General features: G+C 33.5%; 1 protein-coding gene across 2 annotated transcripts in view; it reads left to right on the forward strand.

The window, feature by feature from the left end:
* Window positions 1-23,546, forward strand: part of FNBP1L (formin binding protein 1 like) — a 138,930-nt gene that overhangs the window by 83,713 nt on the left and 31,671 nt on the right. For both annotated transcript variants that reach the window (XM_027114368.1, XM_027114369.1), the window contains exons 4-9: window positions 941-1,088; window positions 1,881-1,943; window positions 9,313-9,417; window positions 12,943-13,071; window positions 14,862-15,008; window positions 16,666-16,869. In XM_027114368.1, coding sequence (XP_026970169.1) covers window positions 941-1,088; window positions 1,881-1,943; window positions 9,313-9,417; window positions 12,943-13,071; window positions 14,862-15,008; window positions 16,666-16,869 — 796 coding nt within the window. The remainder of the gene's footprint in view (window positions 1-940; window positions 1,089-1,880; window positions 1,944-9,312; window positions 9,418-12,942; window positions 13,072-14,861; window positions 15,009-16,665; window positions 16,870-23,546) is intronic.

The following is a 23,546-nucleotide window of genomic DNA, read 5'->3' on the forward strand; positions in this document are numbered from 1 at the left end:
TACTTTTACAGGTAGTAAAACAATTTGGCTGGTTGATTTAAAGGATTAATGAAAAGGAATAAGGTTTTCAGGGTAATTTTGGAACTCTGAATAAAAGGTTTGCCTATGAGCAAACCTTTGCCTGTGAGCTTTTTGGCATTCTTAAACAGGGGGATACATGGATAGTTGTAAAATGCAGAAACAAAAGGAGACTATACTTAAAACAACTTTGTGTGTAATTGTCAGTTGTTAGAGGATTCTCAGGTTTAGTGTTAATGGAGTCCTAGCTGAGCTGTCCACCTTCAGCTTATGTAAGAGTGTTCCGGCAGTGTATTCAAGTAGATCTATACATTTTAATACAGTGATTCTCTTTGTTTCTCTCCTTCCCTCCACACACATTTTTTTAACCCTTATTTTTGCCCCTGCTTACCCCTCTGTGGTGCCAACCATAGCGGCACTTCAATTGCATTCAGGATGTGGGCAGGCATACAGGCAGCTGTATCCAGAGCTGATAGCAAAATTGTTCTGTAGATCACCCATCGAGATGCATTTGAGTGGTATAATTGGCAGGTTCTGTCCTCTAGAGAAAGCATATCATCTCTGTAATAGGTTCAGCTGCCAAGCCTAGGAATCCAACCAAGTTCATTCCCAAGCTCAGGGCAGTTAATTGGCAACGTAAGAGATTCCAGTATGCTAAAAGAGCCTGCAGGTAGTATTCTTATTATTTTTTGACCCCAAATATCCTTTTATTTATAAATTAAGACTGCCCGAAGATATATAAACATGTACAACTTGAGCTTAAGCAGGATTCTTTTCATACAAAGTTAATTTAGAGCTAGTAGCTGAGATTTAGGTTGAATATGTTAAAATTTGTTAAGTATCAGGCTCAATCTATACCTCACAAAAACATTTATAATGAAAGTAAAAATAAATTTCACCATTTTTAATATGTTTTTGTCAGGTTTACTTCGTGTATAGCCTTTTTTAACATCCTTAACGAGTTAAATGACTATGCAGGACAGCGAGAAGTAGTAGCAGAAGAAATGGCGCACAGAGTTTATGGTGAATTAATGAGATATGCTCATGATCTGAAAACTGAAAGAAAAATGGTAATTCTTGTCATTTTTATACAGTTATAATAGTATATGAAATATTTTCACAGAAATGAAGTAATTACTTTGCTTTTTAAAATAATGTATAGTCATACAGCATAAACTGGTTTTCTATTTCTCTAAATTTCTTCTAGCTAAAATTATCTCAAGACATTCTTGCTAATTTGTGATCCTTTTGGATTTAAGGCTGAGGTTTGCTAAATTCCAGCCAGTGGGACAAATCTAGTTTACTGCCTGTTTTTGTTTCCTAGTTACCATGAGCTAAGAATGGTTTTTACATTTTTAGATAGTTGAAAATGAAAAAAAGAATATTTTATGACATGTGAAAATTATATGAAATTCAAATTTTAGTGACCATAAAGTTTTATTGGAACAGGCGCACACTCATTCACTTATATATTGTGTGTGGCTGCTTTTGCATTATATTAGCAGAGTTGAATATTTGTAACAGAGACAGAGACCGTGTGGTTTGCAAAGCCTAAAATGTTTATTTGACCCTTTATAGAAAACTTTGTCAACCCCTATTTAGATAATCATGTATTTTCCAAGAGACATCTTTAATCTGTCTTAAAGATTATATTTAAAATATTTAAGTAATAGTCTATAAAATGCATTTTAGAGAATTTTTGCCTTACTAATAATCTATTCCTAAGTCTTGATAAAGTTTACAGAATTAGTACCTTGAAAAAAAATTAAGTGAAAAGCCTTTTGGGGACTTTAGGCTTTAATTGGTATTGTAATTTAAAAATTTGTTTTGTTTGTTTTTTTGGTTGTTGTTATGATCTTCAGCATCTTCAAGAGGGACGAAAAGCCCAGCAATACCTTGACATGTGCTGGAAACAGATGGATAATGTGAGTTATAGTGTTTTCATGTTTAACATAAAATTTTGTAGCATTTAGCTCTAAATGCTCTTATGCTTCATATCTATTTGAGTTTAATATTTCTCAATGTAGTATTATTTGTAATTTGACGTTGGTGTAAGTAGAGAATATGAGACCATTTTGTCTGTTTTCCTTTTTTCTACATGGTTCTGTACTTGTACCAATTCTATAATCTTCAGATAATTGTAAACATTTAGGAAGATTCTTTTTGACTTTGCCATTGTTACTATAAAATATTGATAGAGGATAGAAGTAATAAGGAAATATTGATACATCCTAGAAGACCATGTGACTGAGACTAAGAGAAACTAGATTCTAGTTCTGCCTTTTCCTTAGCACCTGATTTTTTCTTGACTTCAGTTTTAGCAAATGAAAAATGAAGACAGTGAACTAGATTATATGAAATGTTTCTTCCAGTTCAGTGATTCTATAATTGAGTGTTTCTAGTACTGGGCTGCTGGTCATAGACTATCGTACTGTAGGAAATAAAGTACTTTATAGGGCAAAATTATAAAAGCATAATAATTATTTACTTTAAAAACTTTCCAAAGGTACTTATTAATGTGGTTTTTCTTAAATATCCTGGCATACAGTCATTTGAAAACCAAGATGTTTACATGGAACATTTTATCTTCTTTACTTAAAACGTTATGCCAAATGATGTGCTGTCATATAAGGTTAATATTCTTTCTTGAACCCTCATGTTAGCAAGCAGTTTACTCTTTCCCTGCATACTTTTATGATGGACACTGTATTCCTTGAAAATTATGCTGAAGGGAGTTTTTCATGTTAATCAATTTAGCTTGTGGTTGTTGGAAAAAGGACAAGTCTGAGATTTAAAAAAAAAGTATGCATATACGTGTACAGCTTTCAGCTTTTTTTCTTTTCTTTTTTAAAGGCACGGATTAAAAGCTTAGATTAAATTTCTACTATATAACTGTCACTGATGTAAGATTCTAATCACCAGTACTGACTGAAAATTCTTAGGTATATTAATAGTCTCTTTTCATTTTTGTTTTGATTTTCTTTCTAATTGGTTTCAGAAAGACTTCTAGGGAGTGTTTACATTTATTAAATTTTAAATTGCCTTAACTAGCATCCTTAGTATCTGCCACCCAATGAATGTGTATGTATGTGTGTCTTTCATTTGCACAAAATAACAGACTCCTACACTCATGAGTTATTGGTCCCTTTAAAAACTGGAGTTGACACAAATCATTCCTGTTGATATGTGCTGACTTACCTTTAGAACAATTGTTAGTTATTAAGCAAAAGTCATAAGGGTCATAAAAAACAAGCATCAAAAAATGTAGGAGAGATTTCTTTAAAGCGTTAACAATATTGTGAAATAAAGGTGAGTTCAGCTCAACTCATGTTTATTGAAGGCATCTGTAACATGTATTGAGTCTGGTGCAAAAGCAAATATGATATGGTGTTGTTTTTGTGGAGCCTGCAGTCTAGTAAGAAAGAGACACAAATATAATTTCTGTGTAATATGTGGAAATATGTGCAGGATGCCTTTTATAGTCCCATGTCTTCATGTCTAATCAAGAAAACGAAATTGTAAAATTCCTAACATGTTTGCAATAATTGAGAGGATATTTAAAGAACTAGGAGAGAAAGCTTGAATTAGTGACAGAGTATTGAACATTGAGAAAAAAAAATTTTAAAGACAGTTATTAACCCAGGATAAACAAAATAGGCCCCACTGACATTTAAGTTGAGGGCAGAAGACAGTAGCCTGTGAAGAAGATTTTGAAGGAATGGTCAGAGATTGAGAAGATTGAAGCATCAGAAATGGCAGGTCTATCAGGTGGTTCCAAGTAACAGATCATAGGAGTTTATAAGAACAAAGCTCGGAAACAGGTCAGTTCTAGAGTTGGTCAGTAGCTCAGTGATGTCACCAAGGCTGCTTTTTCTATCTGTCCACGTTGCTGTCTTGTCCATGGCCTTTTCCCTCAGGCTTGTCCCTTTATGGTCAACAGTTGATTTAAGCAGCCAAGCACCACATCCTCATTCAGCTGCATGCAGAAGCAGGAGAGAGGAAGCATTTCTCTTCTATTTCCTCTTATCAGGGAAGGAAAGCTTTCCCAGAAAACCCCAGCAGAATTCTTCATGGGTGCCTTTGACAGGATTAGATTACTTGACCATGCCCCAGCTGTGGGAAGGCTGGTAAAGCAAGTTATCAGCTCTTTTCAGCCTCCGTACAGGGAGGTGGGCTCTTCTGAGAAAGAATAGGGGAGTAGATGTGGCTGTTGATTAGTCTGCGACACAAAGGATGAAGAAAGGAGAATCTTTTCTGGAGTATATCCCTGTATTGTATAATGATATAATATCTTTCAGGGAAGGAGTATTTTTAATATTACTGTACTCATGATTCTTTTGCTGTTGCAAGGAAATTAGTAGGTAGATTTTTTTTCACAAACAATAGGACACTTAATATAAAAGTATTGTTGTGGGCTTCCCTGGTGGCACAGCGGTTGAGAGGCCGCCTGCTGATGCAGGGGACACGGGTTCGTGCCCCGGTCTGGGAAGATCCCACATGCCGCGGAGCGGCTGGGCCCGTGAGCCATGGCCGCTGAGCCTGCGCGTCCGGAGTCTGTGCTCCACAACGGGAGAGGCCACAGCAGTGAGAGGCCAGTGTACCGCAAAAAAAAAAAAGTATTGTTGTGTATGAGTTGCCTCAAATTACACCAAAATTAGTAGCTATAGCTGTTCAATTTGAAAACACAGCTCTGAACTGAGTTTCAGAGAATTAACTGTGGAAATTTAATTTTAATCTTCACAGGAAAGTGACATTCTGTATATTATGTATATTCAGATATATTTATGCTTTGAATAAATTTTATGTATCTCATTTGATATCTCATACTAATAAAAATAGTAAGTACATTTAAAATTTTTACCCTGGAAACTAAGGGTAAACTAAAAGCCAGAGCAATAGTTATGTGAGCTGATACAGTGGCATTTGAAAAGTGGTTCTAGAGGTTTTGGGGTATGGTTTACAGGACCTTGCTAAGGGCTTGGGGTTTAGTACTCACACACTGACAAAGTTTAGGTTTTAGCTCTGTATGTTTGGAGAGTTGGAACTGAAATCCCTGTATAAAGTTTGACCCTTTGAAGGACTAAACCTTTAGCAAAAGGTGGCAGGAACTCTGCCTACTGGCCAAGGGAGGTAGCGAAGAACCTTGTCTCTATCTGAAGGTCAAGGAGTATCCTGTGAGAAATTTAAACCTTTTGACCTTGTAGTTATGAGGTTTGCACTATCTGAATAGTTTTGTAATCCTCAAGACAAGAAATTGACATTGTAACTGGTTAGGTAAATAGAAAATGTTGACATCCTGTGCTTTCTTCTGAGTAATTCTCAGAATACAGGTAGCAAGGCATATATTTTCCAGACAAGAAATTGGAAGAGTCTCTTCTGTGGAATTTAATTAGTTTGAGAGGAAAGACTTAAAGATACAGGCACCATGGTTTCTCCAAGGAAACTGCCTGGCCTTATCACTGTAGAGGAAAAGGCTATAATCCAATTAGCTTTTAAAATAAGAGCAGATAGGCAGGTATCCCCAGACATTTAAAAAAAAACATCTAATGTAGACACCAGAGTATGCAGAAAAACTAGTATGCAGAAAAAAAAGCAACTTTGAAGAAACAGTGACTGTGAAAGGAAATAGAAATTAAAAAGCAAAAACAAGCAAAACCCAGAAATATTATTAACATTTTCATAGGGAATAGAGAAGTTATTACATCCATGAAATAGGAACAAGATACTATAAAGAAAGGAACATATAAAGAACAAAAAGGAACTTTATGGTAGCAGAAATGAAAAGCTCACTAGAAAGAATGAAATTGAAGAAATCTCTCAAAGTAGAGCAAAATGACAGAGATTGAAAATATGAGAGAAAATATAAGAGAATTAGAGGGACTCATCCTATAGGTTCATTTTCAAGATAATAAGCATCTTAAAAAAGAGAAAACATAGAAAATGGATAGGCAAAATTAATTCAAGGAAATTTCCCCAGAACAGAAAGACATGAGTTTCCAGATGGAAAGGATTTTCCAGGTGCTCAGCACAGTGGATTCACAGCAACACATATCTTCATGAAATTTCAGAACAATTAGGAGAGAGAGAAGATCCTACCAACCTCCAGAGAGAAAAAACAAAACAAAATAAACATATTTTATGCAAAGGATCAGGGATCAGAATGGGATCAGGAAGCCAGAAGACAGTGGAGTGGTACTTTTACATTTCTGAAGAAAGAAGATTTCCTACTTAGAGTTTCACACCTGGCCAAATTTTATCAGTTAAAATAGATGGAAAGGCATTTTCAGTCATGGAGACTTAAACAATTATCTCTTTTAGGAAGCTTCTTTTAGGAAGCTACTGCTGAATGTGTTCTAGCAAAATAGAGAAATGAACCAAGAAAGGGGCAGGTGTGGAACTAGGAAATAGGAGATTCGAATTAAGGGAGAATTGAAAGGAATCCCCAGGAAATGGTGAAGGGAAATCCCAAGGTAACAGTTATTCAGTAGGCCTAGTTTGGTAACCAGTTCAAATTTTAACAGGTTACAAACCTCTGGGTTCTTGATTTCATTAAGAAGATAAAATTGATAGAATTCTGAATATGTTTGAATTAACTGAGGAGAGATGTAAAGAATTGGGGACACTAGGGTTGAATTAGAGAAAAGTACATTGAAAACTAAAGCAAATTTTTTAGAAAAAGACATTAACTTCAGGATAAAAAAATACACAGGAAAGTAAATATATCATATGCTCAGTTGTGAATAGGTTTTGCAAAGTCATACTAATTTGAATTAAATTTAAAAAATTTTAGAGGTCATTCTGGGCAGGTGGTATTCCTGGGACACTTGGAAGAAACAACACAAAACCACTTTGGAGGGATGTTTCCACATTCTAAGCTACATTGGGACTCCATCAAAAAAAAAAAGAAAAGAAAAGAAAACAAGCAAACACCAAAACCAATCAACCAAACATATAAAAACCAAACAAAAACACCAAACAAACCAAAAAGTCATGCTTAAGATGAGCTTAAAATAAAAAATTACAAAATACATATGATTATTTTTCTTATTATAAAGAGATTGAGATACATAATGAATATTAACTCAGTCATGCCTATGATTTTTTTTCTTCACAGTCTTATGATGTCTGATATTTAAGGCACATGGTTTGTAATAGTAAAATTCTTTGCTAATTTAGAAAAATTTTACTTGTGTAATTTTACACAGTACACAGTGGCAATACCTTAAAGTTACTTTCTTTTTTATTGAGGTATAGTTGGTTTACAATATTGTGTTGGTTTCAGATGTACAGCAAACTTATTCAGTTATATATATATATAAATTCTTTCAGATTATTTTCCAGCATAGGTTATTATAAGATATTGAATATAGTTCCTTGTGCTATATAGTAAATCCTGTTGCTTATCTGTTTTATGTATAGTAATTTATATCTGTTAACCCCATACTCCTAATTTATCCCCCTGTTCCCTTTCCCCTTTGGTAACCATAAGTTTGTTTTGTATATACATTCACTTGTATTATTTTTTAGATTCCACTTATAAGTGATATCATATAATATTTGTCTGACTTAGTCTGCTTAGTATGATATTCTAGGTCCATCCATGTTGCTACATATGATAATATTTCATTCTTTTCTTTATGGCTGAGTAATATCCCATTGTATATATATAGCACATCTTCTTTTTTTTTTTTTTTTTGCGTTACGCAGGCCCCTCACTGCTGTGGCCTCTCCCGTTGCGGAGCACAGGCTCCGGACGCACAGGCTCAGCAGCCATGGCTCACAGGCCCAGCCACTCCGCAGCATGTGGGATCCTCCCGTACCGGGGCACGAACCCGCGTCCCCTGCATCAGCAGGCGGACTCCCAGCCACTGCGCCACCAGGGAAGCCCCTATAGCACATCTTCTTAAACCAGTTGTCTGTTGATAGGCATTTGGGTCGTTTCCATGGCATAGCTATTGTAAATGGTGCTGCTGTGAACATTGGGGTGTATGTATCTTTTCAAATTAGAGTTTTCGTCTTTTCTGGATATATGCCCAGGAGTGGGACTGCTGGATCATATGTTAGTTCTAGTCTTAGTTTCTTGAGAAACCTGCATACTGTTTTCCACAGTGGCTACACCGATTCGCATTCCCACCTTGTAGGACAGTTCCCTTTTCTCCACACTCTTTCCAGTGTTTATTATTTGTAGACTTTTTTGATGATAGTCATTCTGACCAGTGTGAGGTGATACTTCATTGTGGTTTTGTTTGCATTTCTCTAATAATTAGCTATGTTGAACACCTTTTCATGTGGCTGTTAGACATCTCTATGTCTTCTTTGAAGAAATGTCTGGGTCTTCTGCCCATTTTTTGATTGGGTTTTTTTTTGATATTGAGGTGTATGAGTTGTTTATATATTTTGAATATTAACCCCTTATCAGTCACATCATTTGCAAACATTTTCTCCCATTCCATAGGTGTTTTTATTTTGTTGATGCTTTCCTTTGCAAAAGCTTTTAAGTTTGATTAGGTCCCATTTGTTTAGTTTTGCTTTTACTTCTTTTGCCTCAGGAGACTGATCTAAGAAAGTATTGTTGCGATTTATGTCTGAGAATGTTTTGCTTATGTTCTCTTCTAGGAGTTTAATGGGGTCCTGTATTATGTTTAGGTCTTTAATACATTTCGAATTTATTCATTTTTTTTTTTGCGGTACGTGGGCCTCTCACTGTTGTGGCCTTTCCCGTTGCGGAGCACAGGCTCCAGACACGCAGGCTCAGCGGCCATGGCTCACGGGCCCAGCTGCTCCGCGGCATGTGGGATCTTCCCGGACCGGGGCCCGAACCCATGTCCCCTGCATTGGCAGGTGGACTCTCAACCACAGCACCACCAGGGAAGCCCTCGAATTTATTCGTATATAAGGTGTTGAGGGAGTGTTCTAATTTCACTGATTTACATGTAGCTTTCCAGTTTTCCAAATACCACTTGCTAAAGAGGCTGTCTTTTCTCCATTGTATATTCTTGCCTCCTTTGTCATAGAGGTGTGTCGTAGGTGTGTGGGTTTATTTCTGGGCTGTCTTTTTTGTTCCATTGATCCATGTCTTTTATTGTGCCAATACCATGCTGTTTTGATAACTGTGGCTTTATAGTATTGTCTGGAATCTAGAAGGGTTATGCCTCCAGCTTTGTTCTTTTTTCTCAGGATTACTTTGGCAATTCTGGGTCTCTTGTCATTCCATATAAATTTTAGTATTATTTGTTAACTTCTAAATGAGATAAATCTAATTTTATTTTTCAGCATTTTAATTTTTTTTAACAGAGTAAAAAGAAATTTGAAAGAGAATGTAGAGAGGCAGAGAAGGCACAACAGAGTTATGAAAGATTGGATAATGATACTAATGCAACCAAGGCAGATGTTGAAAAGGTAAGAAATAATCCAAACTGACTTTAATATCAAAATATTATTACTTGCATATGGAGAGTAGTTACAATATTTGTGTTGGTATTAGAGTTTCCTCAAGAGATACACTACATCTAAATCTAAGATACACAAATATTTGCATACTTTACACATAGTGGTCTGAGAAAGTAATTAGAATAAAATTAATATATTAATGTCAACTGCATTCTGAGTGTATAGGAAAGACCTAGTTGCTATTAGGAATGAGTTTCTATCCTATTTAAAAATAAGATAGAAAGTCTAAGGTATGTTGATGGGGTATGCAAATAGAGGCTGGATAGTGTGCTTCCCAACTATACAGAAGGGAAAACATGATAAAACTGTCAGAAGTGTGATATCAACTATTTGTTTATTATTTGATTAATTCAGTTGTTCATTTTGGAAAACTGAATTCTCTCTTGTCATTCACTGACTGATTCTGGGCCAGATGTTCTGTAACATTACTGTTGGTAGGATCAGCCCTGTAACTTTTGCTGCTTAGCTTCTCCTTCTCCCCTGCTGTATGTTCTTTATCTTAGGACATTTGACACAGTGATAGTGCTGAAATGTTGGGATTTTGAAAAATAGATGAACCTTACTCCATGTTTTTGTATATACAAAGGCCCAACATTAGTATATTTTCTCCTTCGAATTTTGTAATTTCCTATAGCATCAGAACAAGAAAAAGCAAGAGGAAAGGAATAATTTATTTTCTACCTTCCATTTTCTTTACCAGTTTTTAAAAACCCCAAAATCATATACATTTCAGGTTACAGTTACCTTAAAGTTCTTCTAGTATAACTTATGATGGCGTTTATCTTGTCTACCCTATTTTTAATAACATATCTCTTATGATAGTAAGTTCCCTGTTATTGGGAATATAGAGTCTTAAAATAGTCTGTTCATTTTTTTTTTAAAAAATTACCATTTCCTTATATTGATCCCATTTGTCTCCCTGTTCAGCTTTAGTTTCTTTGAGGTACCAGAAAAATAACAAATCTATATTTTTCTCAAAATAGGTTTTTAGATATTTGTAGCAGATTATCTACCCCTAGATGAACTATTGTGTTTCTTCACCTATTGCACATATGAAATATCTTCAAGTTACTTTTCAGACATCTTCAAGTTAATACTTTCCTTTGGATACCAATTTAACCAATATTCTTTGTTACCTCAAATTGGGTATAGTTCAGTCTGATCAGTTCTGAGTTTGATTACCTCCTTTGTTTTGAACACTAAATTTATGTTAATTATACCCTAACTGTATTTTGGGCAACCACATTGTTTGGCTTGACTCTCATTGAGTTTATGGTTAACTGAAATCCCCATGTCTTTTCACATATGGTGTGGTATAAGAATATGTGTCTCAGACAGAACTTGTACTGTTGGTCTTTTAAACGTATATGCTACATCTGTATCAATTATTAGATTTGATCCTGCTGTTAAGATTTTTGGATCCTGATTTTGATCATCCACTATATTAATTTCCTTCCAGGTATCATGTCATACACATAATGTGTTATCATTACTTGATAAAAATGTGGACCACAACACTTGCAAACAGCTCTATTTTATATATGGGAAACTTCCTTGCTGGTTGACATTGACTCCTTAAGAACTCCTTTGACTTATTATCAAACATCAATTGAATACATAGTTTATGTACTAGGCAAGTTAGGCGAACTCTTTAACTGGACTCTCATTTTTAACTTATTCATTTTGTCTATAAAGGTATCTTTAGAGACAGGTCAGACGTCTTGAAATCTAGATATAACATGTCTACTAGTTAGTTTCACCTAACTAGTTCAGAATTTTTATGTTTATATCTTCCTTTTTTATTCTTATTTGTTTGCAACCCCTTTAATTATTAGAGAATTAGGAAAACTTTGAGGTTTTACTTTAGATACCAGAGAGTAGAGGAATTCTGTTTTAAGTGACCAGGAAGGGAAGGGAACATAGTTTCAAGTTACTACTTATGAAAGTTTAAAAAAAAAGCATAAAAAAACAGGTGAAGAGGGAGCAGGCCGAGTATCTTCCTAAAGAAAAGGAAGTCAGTTGCACAAAACATGAATATACGTAACGCTATCAAACTGTACACTTAAAAATGATTAAGATGGTAAATTTTATGTTATGTGTATTGTGTGTTTTGCTACAATTAAAATTTTTAAAAAATTTGATGAAATATAAAAAGAAAAAGAAAGAAAGAAAGGAAAGGCAGTAGATGTGAAACCCAGAATATGCCAGGCAAGGTGTCAACTGTTTTAGCTTCTAGCCTTATTCTCTTACATAACCTGCTGGAGCCTTTCTCCCAGGCCTTGGGAGTCACAGCCAGTGACTTGGAACATGAGGAGCTTCCTCTGAAAGAACCATTGTGGGTAGGGAATATTCTGGAAACCTTTTATTCCATCATAGTTTGTGAGAGGAGGGAGAAAAGGGAAAGGAGTGAATGAATGTGTACTTAACGATCCCAGGTTAGAACTTGAAGTATATTTTTCTGTAGAAATATTTTGGGCCATGGTGTTTAGTTTTCATAGTACTTATTTATTTTAATTTTCAAGTACACTGTGGATTAAATGGATTTTTGTGGACTTATCTGAGATCTTGACTGCCATGTATTTCTGTAGGTCAGTTTATTTCTGAGTTCAGAAGAACTAACTTGTAGACCTACTGTTAGAAGGTTAGGGATTACAATTGTAAAAACTAGAATTAGAATAATCAAGTATATTCGCAATGTGCTTTTATTGATATAATTTTCAAAGCACTCTCATCTAACATGATTTATAGCTTGGAACACTGAAAAATTTTCAATTCTTATTTTGTTTTTTTCTATTACTTTATAACAATTGAGAAAATTGTTTAGATTCCCCTCCAATAAATCTAGATTTGTGCTGTTTGTATTCTGATGTTCTCACCAATGAATCAGTAGATGGTACTAATATTCTTATTCAAAAAGCATTTCTATAAGACCTTCCTTGAGATGAACAGAACTATATTCTAAATAAGCATTCTTTAAATAAAGTACCTGTGGATTTGTATAGCGGTAGAAATTATTGTTAAGCATTACATTATCCCCAAATCCCATTTTTACTATTATTTGGTTTCATTGTGGTTCTGGGTTGGATATACCTGGATTATGTTTAAAGAAATGTTTTACTGCTAACTTTGTAACTATCTAAATTATTCCTGATGCTATTTTTCTCTTCTGATTAAAAGCTTACTATTTCAAACCATAATGTTGTCATTTATTTAATTAAAAAAATCTGAATTTGTTAAGGAGAAACTTTATTTTCATGGATTATTGTAAGGGGGAGGATTTATTATTGCAGTAAGAAAAAGGGAATATTGCAACAGGGAGACTGGCCATAAGATCTGTAAGCCTCTCCTTTACTTTAAAATGATATCAGTAGTTAGAAAAAGTCTCGTTTTAGTATAACTTCTAGAAAAGTGAATTAGCTGTGATTTTGTTGCTCATCTTGTCGTTGGTGATGATTTGGACCAATTTGCCTCTAGGCTAAACAGCAGTTGAATCTACGTACACATATGGCTGACGAAAATAAGAATGAATATGCTGCACAATTACAAAACTTCAATGGAGAACAGCACAAACATTTTTACGTAGTGATTCCTCAGATTTACAAGGTAAAATTTGGAGATGTGAAATTAACCTAATTTTAGATACGGAAGAGCTAGTCTTTAAATGTAAAACTTTAAAATTTCAGGCATCAATCAGAATGTTTCTAGATTCACTAGTTAGTCATCAAGATTGGTGATAAGAAATTTATGATTATAGATGTGAAAAGTAGATTTTTTCTGACTGAAATCACAGATTTTTCTACAGATTTATTAGTAGTATATTAAACAGTTCATCAAACAATGACATTTTCTAGATAAATTTTAATACTACATTATTAAGTCTTATGAGATGGGAGAATTCATTGGAATTGTGTATTGTAGTCTGCTCACTTAGAATTTGGATGTAGCTTTTTGACACTATAACAGAATCATTGGCATTAGTCCAGATGGCAGAAATAAATCTTAAGAAATGCATTTGCTAGCCTGGTTTTTGCCTGCTTATCTTCCTAGCTGCCAGATCATAAATGTAATTCAGGCTTATAAATCCCATCCATCATCATTTGATGATACTAATTGCCAAACGGCCCTCAGGTAAGGACTCCGGAGGTTAAATTATGTTACCGCCTATTCTAGAAAGAAGAGAAATTAGAGAAAAGGGATTTAGTGAAACAGTGTTGAAAACAGTAGTACCTGAGAGAGCAGAGCTTTTGTGAAAAGAGTGTCAGTCCAAATACACCTTTTTTTTCTTGGAGGCAAGTTAGAAGTACAAAGGAAGCATAGTGAGAGGTGGTGGACTAGAGAGGGTATCAGATTTCAGTCATTTAATCCAGAGCGTCTAGTCAGCCTGTCCTCACTCTGTGGTGCTTTTCTAAACTTACCAGCTACGCCTTCATATTCTGGGGAGACCTTAACTTGGAGATCCACTGCTTTTCTGTGTTTTGGGGCTTGATCCTTTTGTTTGTACTTTGCTATGGAACAGTCTTGCCACTTTGTGATGCTGGGCGCAGTTCTTTTGTGAAAATGCAGGTCTCAAAATAAATTCCCAGGCTTTGGGAAGTAAAGAGGAAAAAAGTAGTATGAAGGCTTTGGGAGCTAGGGGACTTCAGCAGTGTAGTTGCTTCCTATGAGAAAGGTCATTGTTGACAAATAAGAAGTGTCAAAAAATGCCTTTAAGTTATTCGGCATAATTGTGTCCTGGCATAATTCTTAGTGCCATGTGCCAATGAATTTTTGAATTGTAGGGATTCCATACATGTATCACTTTGACCTTGTGGCTTCTTGTTTTTCCTCTTGTGTCTCCAACCTTTCCATAGTCACCTTGAGCTGTAGAATGTGGTAGGTTTGGGTACCCATTGGTATGCGGTCAACTGTGGATTCTTGGTCCAGTCAGATCTTACCAAAATGTTCTGAACTAACTTAAGGGTTTAGAATGCTCACACTTGTATATGTTTTATGCCAGTTGCTTAAAAAGGAAAAAAAATGTGTCAAAATTTTGTGTTAAAATGAAACTTTTCCTAGAGCATAAACAACAATAACTGCTCTGACTGAAGAATGAACGGTGGAGGTTGTATGAAAGAGATCTGGTAGCCTGTAGGGGGTCCTTTAGAAGGCTTGAAAACTGTTGTCACCTGGTTTTAGGATATACTAAAAGCCTTGTGTATATATTTTTTTGCTACTTCACAGACCTCAAGTTTTAAGTACTTTAAGTCTGTAGCACTTGTTAAAAGGTATTTACAACAGTGTAACTGTTAGGGTAGAATCTTTGTGGGTTTTTTTTTTTTTTTTGGAAGGGGGCTGCTTCAGAATGAAAAGAAAATTCAGTTTTCCTTTTTTTTTTTTAAATTCCTAATTATTAGCAACTACAAGAAATGGATGAACGAAGGACTATTAAACTCAGTGAGTGTTACAGAGGATTTGCAGACTCAGAACGCAAAGTTATTCCCATCATTTCAAAGTGTTTGGAAGGAATGATTCTTGCAGCAAAATCAGTTGACGAAAGAAGAGTAAGTGTTTTATAATTAATTTGAGTAATATATTTGGTTTAAGTTAATGAAATGAATTGGGAAAGGGGGGAAGTAATTGATGGTTAGCTGATTTTAAGTTATATTCTGTAGAAGTAACTTATTGCCAGACTCCTTTGGGCTGTAAGGATCATTCTAAACACTAAAATTCTAATTGTTTAAAAGGAAAGAGTTCTAATGCTTCTCTTTCCTTTCCCCACTAATTTTTCAGTTCTACTCCAAGAGTATAACTAACCTATGAACTGTATGTTACAAACTGTATGATACTGTTAGTCTAGTGAAAGTTTAAAGAAGGAAATTGTCAGATCTAGAGTTGTAAGAGTTGCTTGTAACCACAGGAGTTGGTACTTGAGCTGCATTTTGAAGCCTGAGGAGTGTATGGAATGATGGCTCAAGAGAAAAGAAGGAGGGCATTATGAGTAGAAGGTACTGCCTTCAAGAAGCCCTGCTCCTCTTGAAGAAGTAAATCTAATCACATTATATCTTGATTAAGGTCTAGAAAAGGTCTTGTACCTGGTCATTTATCAGTAAATGTTGATTTAGTGACTGAGAAGCTAAGGTTAACAGAAAATGAGGATATGAGGGAAAAGGAAGAGAAGAGGACCAGTGTTTGGGGAGTGCCAAATATGTACTACGTATTTTAGTTTTCATGGCAAGTTGGTTTTATATGAGTGAAGGTCTTTCTTGTAACAGAATTTTGACTTAAATTTAAAAAAGGAAAGAAGATTTTGGGGTTCTTTGGGAATTCAAACATACATTTATATTTTGGTATAGCTGCATCCAAGATTACAAATATAGTTAGGTCCTTCTCCTCTCTCCCTCTTCTTACCCTTTAGCAGATGATTGGTGGGGGTGGCATTAGTGACAAAAAAAAAGTAAGGTATGACCTAAGGATGACTTTTGACTAAATGATAGGCAAAATGTACTACCAACAGAGATAGGGAATAAAAGAGGAGAGCTGGTAGGGGTGGGCGAGGAGTTTGTAGAGATAAAGTATTCTGTTTGCAAATAATGATTTTAAGGTGTCAATAGAACATTCAGATAGAGGTATGTATGTCCAAAATCAATATATAACACTTATGTGTGTTTTAAAGTTTTGGGTAAATGGTGCTAAACTTTATTTCAGAGTTAATTTTTGCACTCAGTATTGTTTGTGAGATCTTTTTTCATTGTTCTGTTAACATTTCCTCGTATGTCTTTAATATATTTTATTTATCCTTTCCCCTGTTGCGTGAATGAAAGCCTTTCTACTTGTCTCTTACCCTCTTTTACAATTAGATGCCCTTTCCTCTTTTCCATAGGTCATCTTCTTTGGAGACATCCTGTAAAACAGAAAACCCTTTTCCTTTAAAACTTAGAATTTCTACTTGAGAATAACCCTGAGTGAAAACATCCGTGAACATTACAAATTAATAAAGTAGTAATTTGTAAATTATTTTTCTATAGGAATTAAAATATTTATGGTTTATTACATATTCACAGGAAGAAATTATTCACTTTAAACCTTTAATAAGTATTGTAGAATTATTTCTTTAAATTTTTATTTGTTATTCTCTAACACAGATTAAGGTTTTTGAAAGCTAATATGGTATCATAAACAAATGAAATGGTTAAAAAAAAACATGTTTCTTGTGTATAGGACTCTCAGATGGTAGTAGACTCCTTTAAGTCCGGATTTGAACCTCCAGGAGACTTTCCATTTGAAGATTACAGTCAGCATATTTATAGAACCATTTCTGATGGGACTATCAGTGCATCCAAACAGGAAAGTGGGAAGGTGGATGCCAAAACCACAGTAGGAAAGGCCAAGGGCAAGTTGTGGCTCTTTGGAAAGAAGCCAAAGGTAAAAGTCATAAAATTCCTCTATGCTAATAATTTTGTTTTAGTTTGTCATTTAAAATGATGTAGGTATTGAATGGATAATGGTTTACTATTAATAGAGAATAAATATTTTGATTTGAATGATTCAATTAACTTTTCACTTAGTAGAAACATAGAATTTTGTACCTTAATAGTAAAAATTATTTCTGGATTTAACATTTGACTGCCATATAAAAATGAGTAAAAATACTAAATAAGCTGTTAACATCTCTTAAATTATATGCTTTTGAAATTTCATTTGTATGTAGTTTCAGTTCAAATTTTTTCAGAATCATTACGATCTGACTCTAAGATCACAAAAATTGCAGTTCTCAGGTGGAATGAATGATTGACCACAGCAATAATAAAATGTCAGATTAGGTCTTATAGATCATACTAATAAGGTTATTTTTATTATCCATGTGAATATTTAATGGGAAGGGCTCAATGCGTGTGTTATTTGAAGTTTAAAAAAATCTCTAGTTTACTAAGAGAATCTCTTAACCTGTTGAAACCCATCTTTTGATGTGCTGTTTATTTTAGATAGATAAATTTAGCTCAGCAGGTGAGCAAATGGAATAGATGTGTGCTTAATCTTCTTATCAATTTAATGACTATAAAGTGTCATAATCAGGAGAATAGATACGTATTTTAATCTGATGTTCTGTATTAAAGTATACATGATTATTTTAATTCATTTTTCTGATCTTGACATACGAATGTAGATAAAATTTAACTCATTATAATATACCTGTAAATATCTTTAAAAGCACAATTATAATTAACTCAAGCTTTATTCATGCTTTTCATAATATTGTCCCATTGAGAAGTTGAGAGGTGAGACTTTTTTTAAAGTCAGATCAGAGTAGCTAGGAGAGCTTAGAAAAACAAGGAATACTGAAATTTTTTTTTAAAAAAAGAGGTGCAACAGGGATGAAATAGAAACAGTTTTGAGAGGAAAGCCACAACGTAATGAAATTATTTTGCCTATTTATGATAATCAGTTACAATTTTAATATTTTATTTTAATAGACATTGACTATTTAGATAACTTTAACTGTAGCTGCTGCCTTTATCTCTGACAAGTATTATAGGTTAAGTATAACTAACTAGGTGGTGCTAATATTCTAGAAATCGGAAGAGAATTTTTTTGTCTAGGTCATATTGCTCTCTCTAACCTTATAATTTGTATACACTCTATATTTTCAGTCTGTCAGCTTGTAAAAAAGTGATGAAGTGGTACATTTTTAAAAGTAAATTTGACTTTTTAAAATGACAGTTTTGGCAAAGCTATGTTAACTTTCTTATAATATTTTTATAGAAAACTTTATTTGAGATATATTTTGTAAAAAGTATGTTGCCAAAAATAGAATTTTCATTTAGGAAAAAAAGCTATGCACATTTGGCTTATTGATTCCTTTCTTTATTTCCATATTAGCCACAGTCCCCACCCTTAACCCCTACTAGTTTATTCACATCCAGTACTCCTAATGGGTCCCAGTTTCTCACATTCTCCATTGAGCCCGTGCATTATTGTATGAATGAAATAAAAACAGGGAAGCCCAGAATTCCTTCTTTCAGAAGTCTCAAAAGAGGGGTAAGTTTAATAATGGGTTAAAATGCATGATGGCCTATTGTGTGTGTACTGTGGCTTTTAATACTCTCCACCCTCATTATAAGGCTCTCTCCTATATATATGTAGTTTAAAACACGACAGAATTAAGTATAGCCGCCCTCAAGTTAAAAACAACTCCTCTTTATAACATTTGAAATGCTCACCCATAAAAGAATGGTATTATAAAGAGGGTGCTGGGTACCATCATATTAGCTATTTTTTTTGTTGTTGTTGTTTATGTGAAGTCATATGTTCGCCATTGTCTTGTAATGTATTTACATTTTTAAGACTTTCAGTAATTTGTCACTGGAGTTACTCATGTAATAATTTGTCACTAATGACCTCTGCGAACTTATAAAGTATTATTTTGTTGGCAAAAAAAATCAAGTTCTATTTTAATTTTAATGGCCCTACTTTCAGAAGCATAAAACACAGTTTCCAATAGTTAAATAAAAAATCAAAGATAGGCATGTTAAATATCAAGATTGTAGATCAATTAAGATAATATATTAGAAAGTACTTGTAAGTTGTAAAGCCTATAAAAATGCTAGATATTATTGAGTAATGGTTATATGGAATTTGTATTGAGTAATTGTTACAGGAAGTATTTTTAACCAAATATTTCCTTTTTTTTCCCCAATAGGCTAGCCTTTGGCATTTACTTAAAACTAAATATACTGTGCAAATGAAAAGTTTTAGAATAGTAAAAAGCAAATACTAAATTGTTTCTTAGCAACAACTGTTATACTACTGATAAATTAGTGTTACTTCATTATGTTAGTCTAATTTCTTTTATGATCTGATTTTAAGACCATGTTTGTAATATTCATAGCTCATAATTTAGATACATTTATGAGATTTGTATGAGCATTTGTTTGGACATATAAAAAACATAGGTGTGATACTCCACCAATGAGAACTGAGAGTCTAGTAGTGTCATAAGAACTCTAATCATTAACAGCAATACACTCACTCTTGGACTCACTCTTCCTTGCAATCCCTCTCTCTTCCTTTCCTTTCCCTGCTTCTCCTCCCTTCCTCTCTCCCTCTGTTCCTTCTCTCCCTTTCATTTCTTTCTTCTTTTTCCTTCTCTGTCTAGCCTGTGTGTTTCTCACTGTTTGTAGCCCTTTCTATCTTCAAATTGCTTTAGTTGGGTTTCTCTTCTGGCCACATGTGGACAAGATACATTAATTTAGGGCAAGATTACATTATTATTTACATTTCCATTGAAACAGTATGACAAACAATTGGTATCAGTAGTGCAGCAGAAATATCCTAGTGTATTATGTTCTTTTTGGGACTTCCTTTTTTCCTATAATGACATGAACTTCTTTGCGTCTACCTTTTCTAATTCTGTATGTGAATGATATAGGTTAATTTCATGACATTTTGAAAAGTCCCTGTGAATGAGTCTGTATTATACCTACAAGCACCATAGGTGCCTGTTATCACTTTTCAAAGCTCTTATCACTTGTTTTAAAAGACTTTAAGAAATCATACGTGGGATTTCTATTGCCTGAACAATAGAGTAGAATTAATTCCCATCTTTCTTCTCTTTGATGACTTAGACTTCATTAAATATTATGCTTTTTCATAAATCATGAGAAAGTACAAATAGTAATTTCTAGTAGCCATATTTTTGTAATCACATATGTGTCCTACATATCGAGTCTACCAGGCCCAGTTACAGTACCCTACACAGTATAGTCATAGAGGTATGAAGTAAATATAATTCTTTGAAAAAAGTTTAGGCAGTTAGGACTGGGAGCCCTGGAGAGAGAAGCTTAAATATGTGCCATCTTCATTGTTATTGAATAAATCTATTGGTAGAATTTTATAACCGTAGAACTGAAAAGTATCTGCGGGGTCATTATTTCTCGTATTTCCACATATTGCTTTAATTTAAAATATTAGTACATTTGGCGGGGGGGTGGGGGGCTAGTTCCAGAAGGCCAAAATGGTCCCACTTTTATTATTAGTTATCATGCCAAAGAAAAAAGCAGTATGCAAGATGGAAAATATGACAGACTAACTAGAGATTGGAGAATAGAGCAGGAAGTAAAGTTTATTACCTTGGCATTGAGAAGTTTCTTTCTATTTTGATTGGTATTTGGTAGTTTACTAGATACTATTTTGAAATTATGTTTTCTTCCACTTAAGAATTTTCTCAATATAGAAAAAGAAGATAAGCTTTAAGAAGCCAGTTTATGTGTTTTTACATGGATTTCCATGTAAGTCCATTAAACTTACAAAGTCTTAAGGTTTCATAAAGCTGATGAGTTGTACCATTCAAAGCAGAAACTCTTGTTTTGAGCTATATTTGTTACATCATTTTTCCTAAGTACCTGCTTTTGGCTTTTCTAAAAATTTATAATTTCTTTTTCTCTCATTCTTAAGAAAACCTATTGTATACAGTTTGCAGTATCTTTAAGGATATGAGAAATGTTATATTGGACCAGTGTTTTTGAATTTGATGGTGGTACTGGTAGACTTTCTCTGAGGGATGAGGGTTTATAATTTCCTTCTGTGACATCAAGATCTAACCTTAAATAGATATTTGGTGCACACCCAAACTTAACTACTTAATATAAAAATGAATAATTTTTACTCTATAACTACTTCATTGGAGCTTACTGGGCACTCCTTGTTTTTTTTTTAGAAGTATATTTATCTAGCAGTATCAAGTCCATGTTTTCTTTTTAAATTGTTCATGATATTATAGACTTCTAGAGCTTTTATTTATCCAGAATACAGTTCTCAGGATTTTCCTGTCTTTAACTTAAATACACATAATAATTTGAATTGCCTGACTGATTTCCTTTTTAGGTCCCTTATGTATTTATTAAGATATAGTGGGTATGTGAAATTTTCTAGTTACAGGGATATGAAAATTGCATATGAGAGTATAGTATTTCTCTATTGAACGTGAATTGCTTAAAAAAAAAGACAAAATATATTTCTAATATTTTACAAAGAACTTTAGTTTTTAATATCCCCAAATCTAAGGTTAATGAACTGTGAATTTATTTTCTAATTGATAGTAAAACTAGGTTAGCTAAAAACTGAAGCATTTGATATTTCAGTTATAATTATATTATTGTTTTCTCTAAAACTATTAATATAGAAACTGAAAAAATAATTTGTATCACTTAGAAATTTAGCTGGTGGAGATTATCATAAAAGATAAATTCAAATGCTTTACCTATTTTGTTTCTTATCATCTATATGATTTTGTTTTAATAATATTTATAGAAGACCATAAATATCTTTTTAAAATTTAAACCTTCTAATCTTCTTACCAGGAATTTTGTCATAGCAAAATAAGTTGTGGTTTTTGTTCCCTGAAACTACTGACAGTCTAAAGAATGTTAAGCTTAATTTGGAAAGATAATGGATAGCGTATGTCATCTTTTCTTATCATCGTAACCATTAATATATATGGCCAGTTCATCAGAGATAAAGGGTAGATATTTTTGTCAGCTATTTATTAAAATCTATATTTTTTATGTGAAGTTCTACCTGACATCTTCCATATTCTCTAAAACATCATGACTTAGAAAATAGGGACAAGTAAAAATTTTAGAGGTTGCTAAACAAATGAAATGGATATGAAGATGAACTTTGCAAAGCTCTACCGAGTATTATGGGTCACAATGTGTGTGTGAGTGTGTTTGTGCGCACGCATGTGCATGTATACACGTGTGGATGGCAGACAGATGCAGTGCCAGTTGCAGAATCCTGGTAACTCATAGAATGTGGGTGATATATAAATATGCATATATATATTCACAATATGAGAGGACTTTGTGCTATGTCATTTCACATTTTCAGAAAGAATAAATTTTAACCAGTTTTCTAAAAATTGAAGTTATGTATTTTTAGTGTTGCTTTTCGAGCACATGGATTTCAGAATGAAAACTGAGAAATGGAAGCTATATCTTCAAAGCAAAATTCAACCCATATGTTTGTGTCCATTAGCAAATATGTATGGGAAACTTGAATCTGGGTGACTCATTATTATTTTGATAATAGTGTGTTTTTTAATGTGTCCGTACATTAAAAATAGCACCTTAAAACTAAAGTAGAAATGTTACCCTTACTGACCCATAGTATATTTAAATTCAAAACAGTATTTTGAACTATAATAATTCAGATAATGGTGTTTTGTTTAATGCATTGGGAAAAGTATTCCATTCTTTAATACTACATCTAATATTTATTTTAAATGGCTAATATTAAATCTTTTATATTCACCTTTTCAAATATTAGTATTTTGAGAGTGAACAGCTATGTAAGTGAAATCCACTTATGTAAAAATTGTTTTTTAAAGAAGAAAATACGTGTTTACTGATAGAATGATTACTATTTACTTTTGCGTTTCAGTTGCACTTGGAAAATATCTGCCCATTATCATCAGTGTATATATTTTTTTGCAAGTAATTTACTTTCCCAAACGTGTGGTTAAAATTGTTTTTCTGGCATAATTGTTCGGATTGTGAAATGTACATGATTTATTTTAATATTGTAAAAAAAAGAATAAGTTATTGCATCTTCTGTATTATGGTTTCATGTGAATAATATACCATTTCTTTCTGTTTTCCATTGAACTATTCAGTGGTCGGTGAAGATGGTAAGCCTTATGTGCTGATCTATATACTGTGCCAACATTAAATAATCACAAAACATTGTTTTGTTTAATTCAAAACAAAGTGGTAACGTACATCCCCACATGTTACCTTGTATGTCTTTTCTTTTTATAATTTAATCCATAGTCCAACACATGCCAGTACCTCTGATGTCATAAAATTTAATAATAATGTGGTTAACTGTAACTCATTAAGTTCTTAAATGTTATTGGGTGGAGTCTTTGTCATGTTACAGAGAATGAAATTATAGTTAAACGTCATTTTAAAAGTTATATGGTAGAACAAAAGTTTATGTTTTTACAAAAGAAAAATTAAACAAAAATGATTTTTCTTAACACTCTTTAAAAAGATCATATAAGTTTGATTTGTAGTTTATCACAAGAATCATTAGATTTTCCA

The sequence above is a fragment of the Aethalodelphis obliquidens genome, unplaced genomic scaffold, assembly GCF_003676395.1.
Source record: "Aethalodelphis obliquidens isolate GAN/ISIS:26980383/991018 unplaced genomic scaffold, ASM367639v1 scaffold13, whole genome shotgun sequence".
Classification (NCBI taxonomy): domain Eukaryota; kingdom Metazoa; phylum Chordata; class Mammalia; order Artiodactyla; family Delphinidae; genus Aethalodelphis; species Aethalodelphis obliquidens.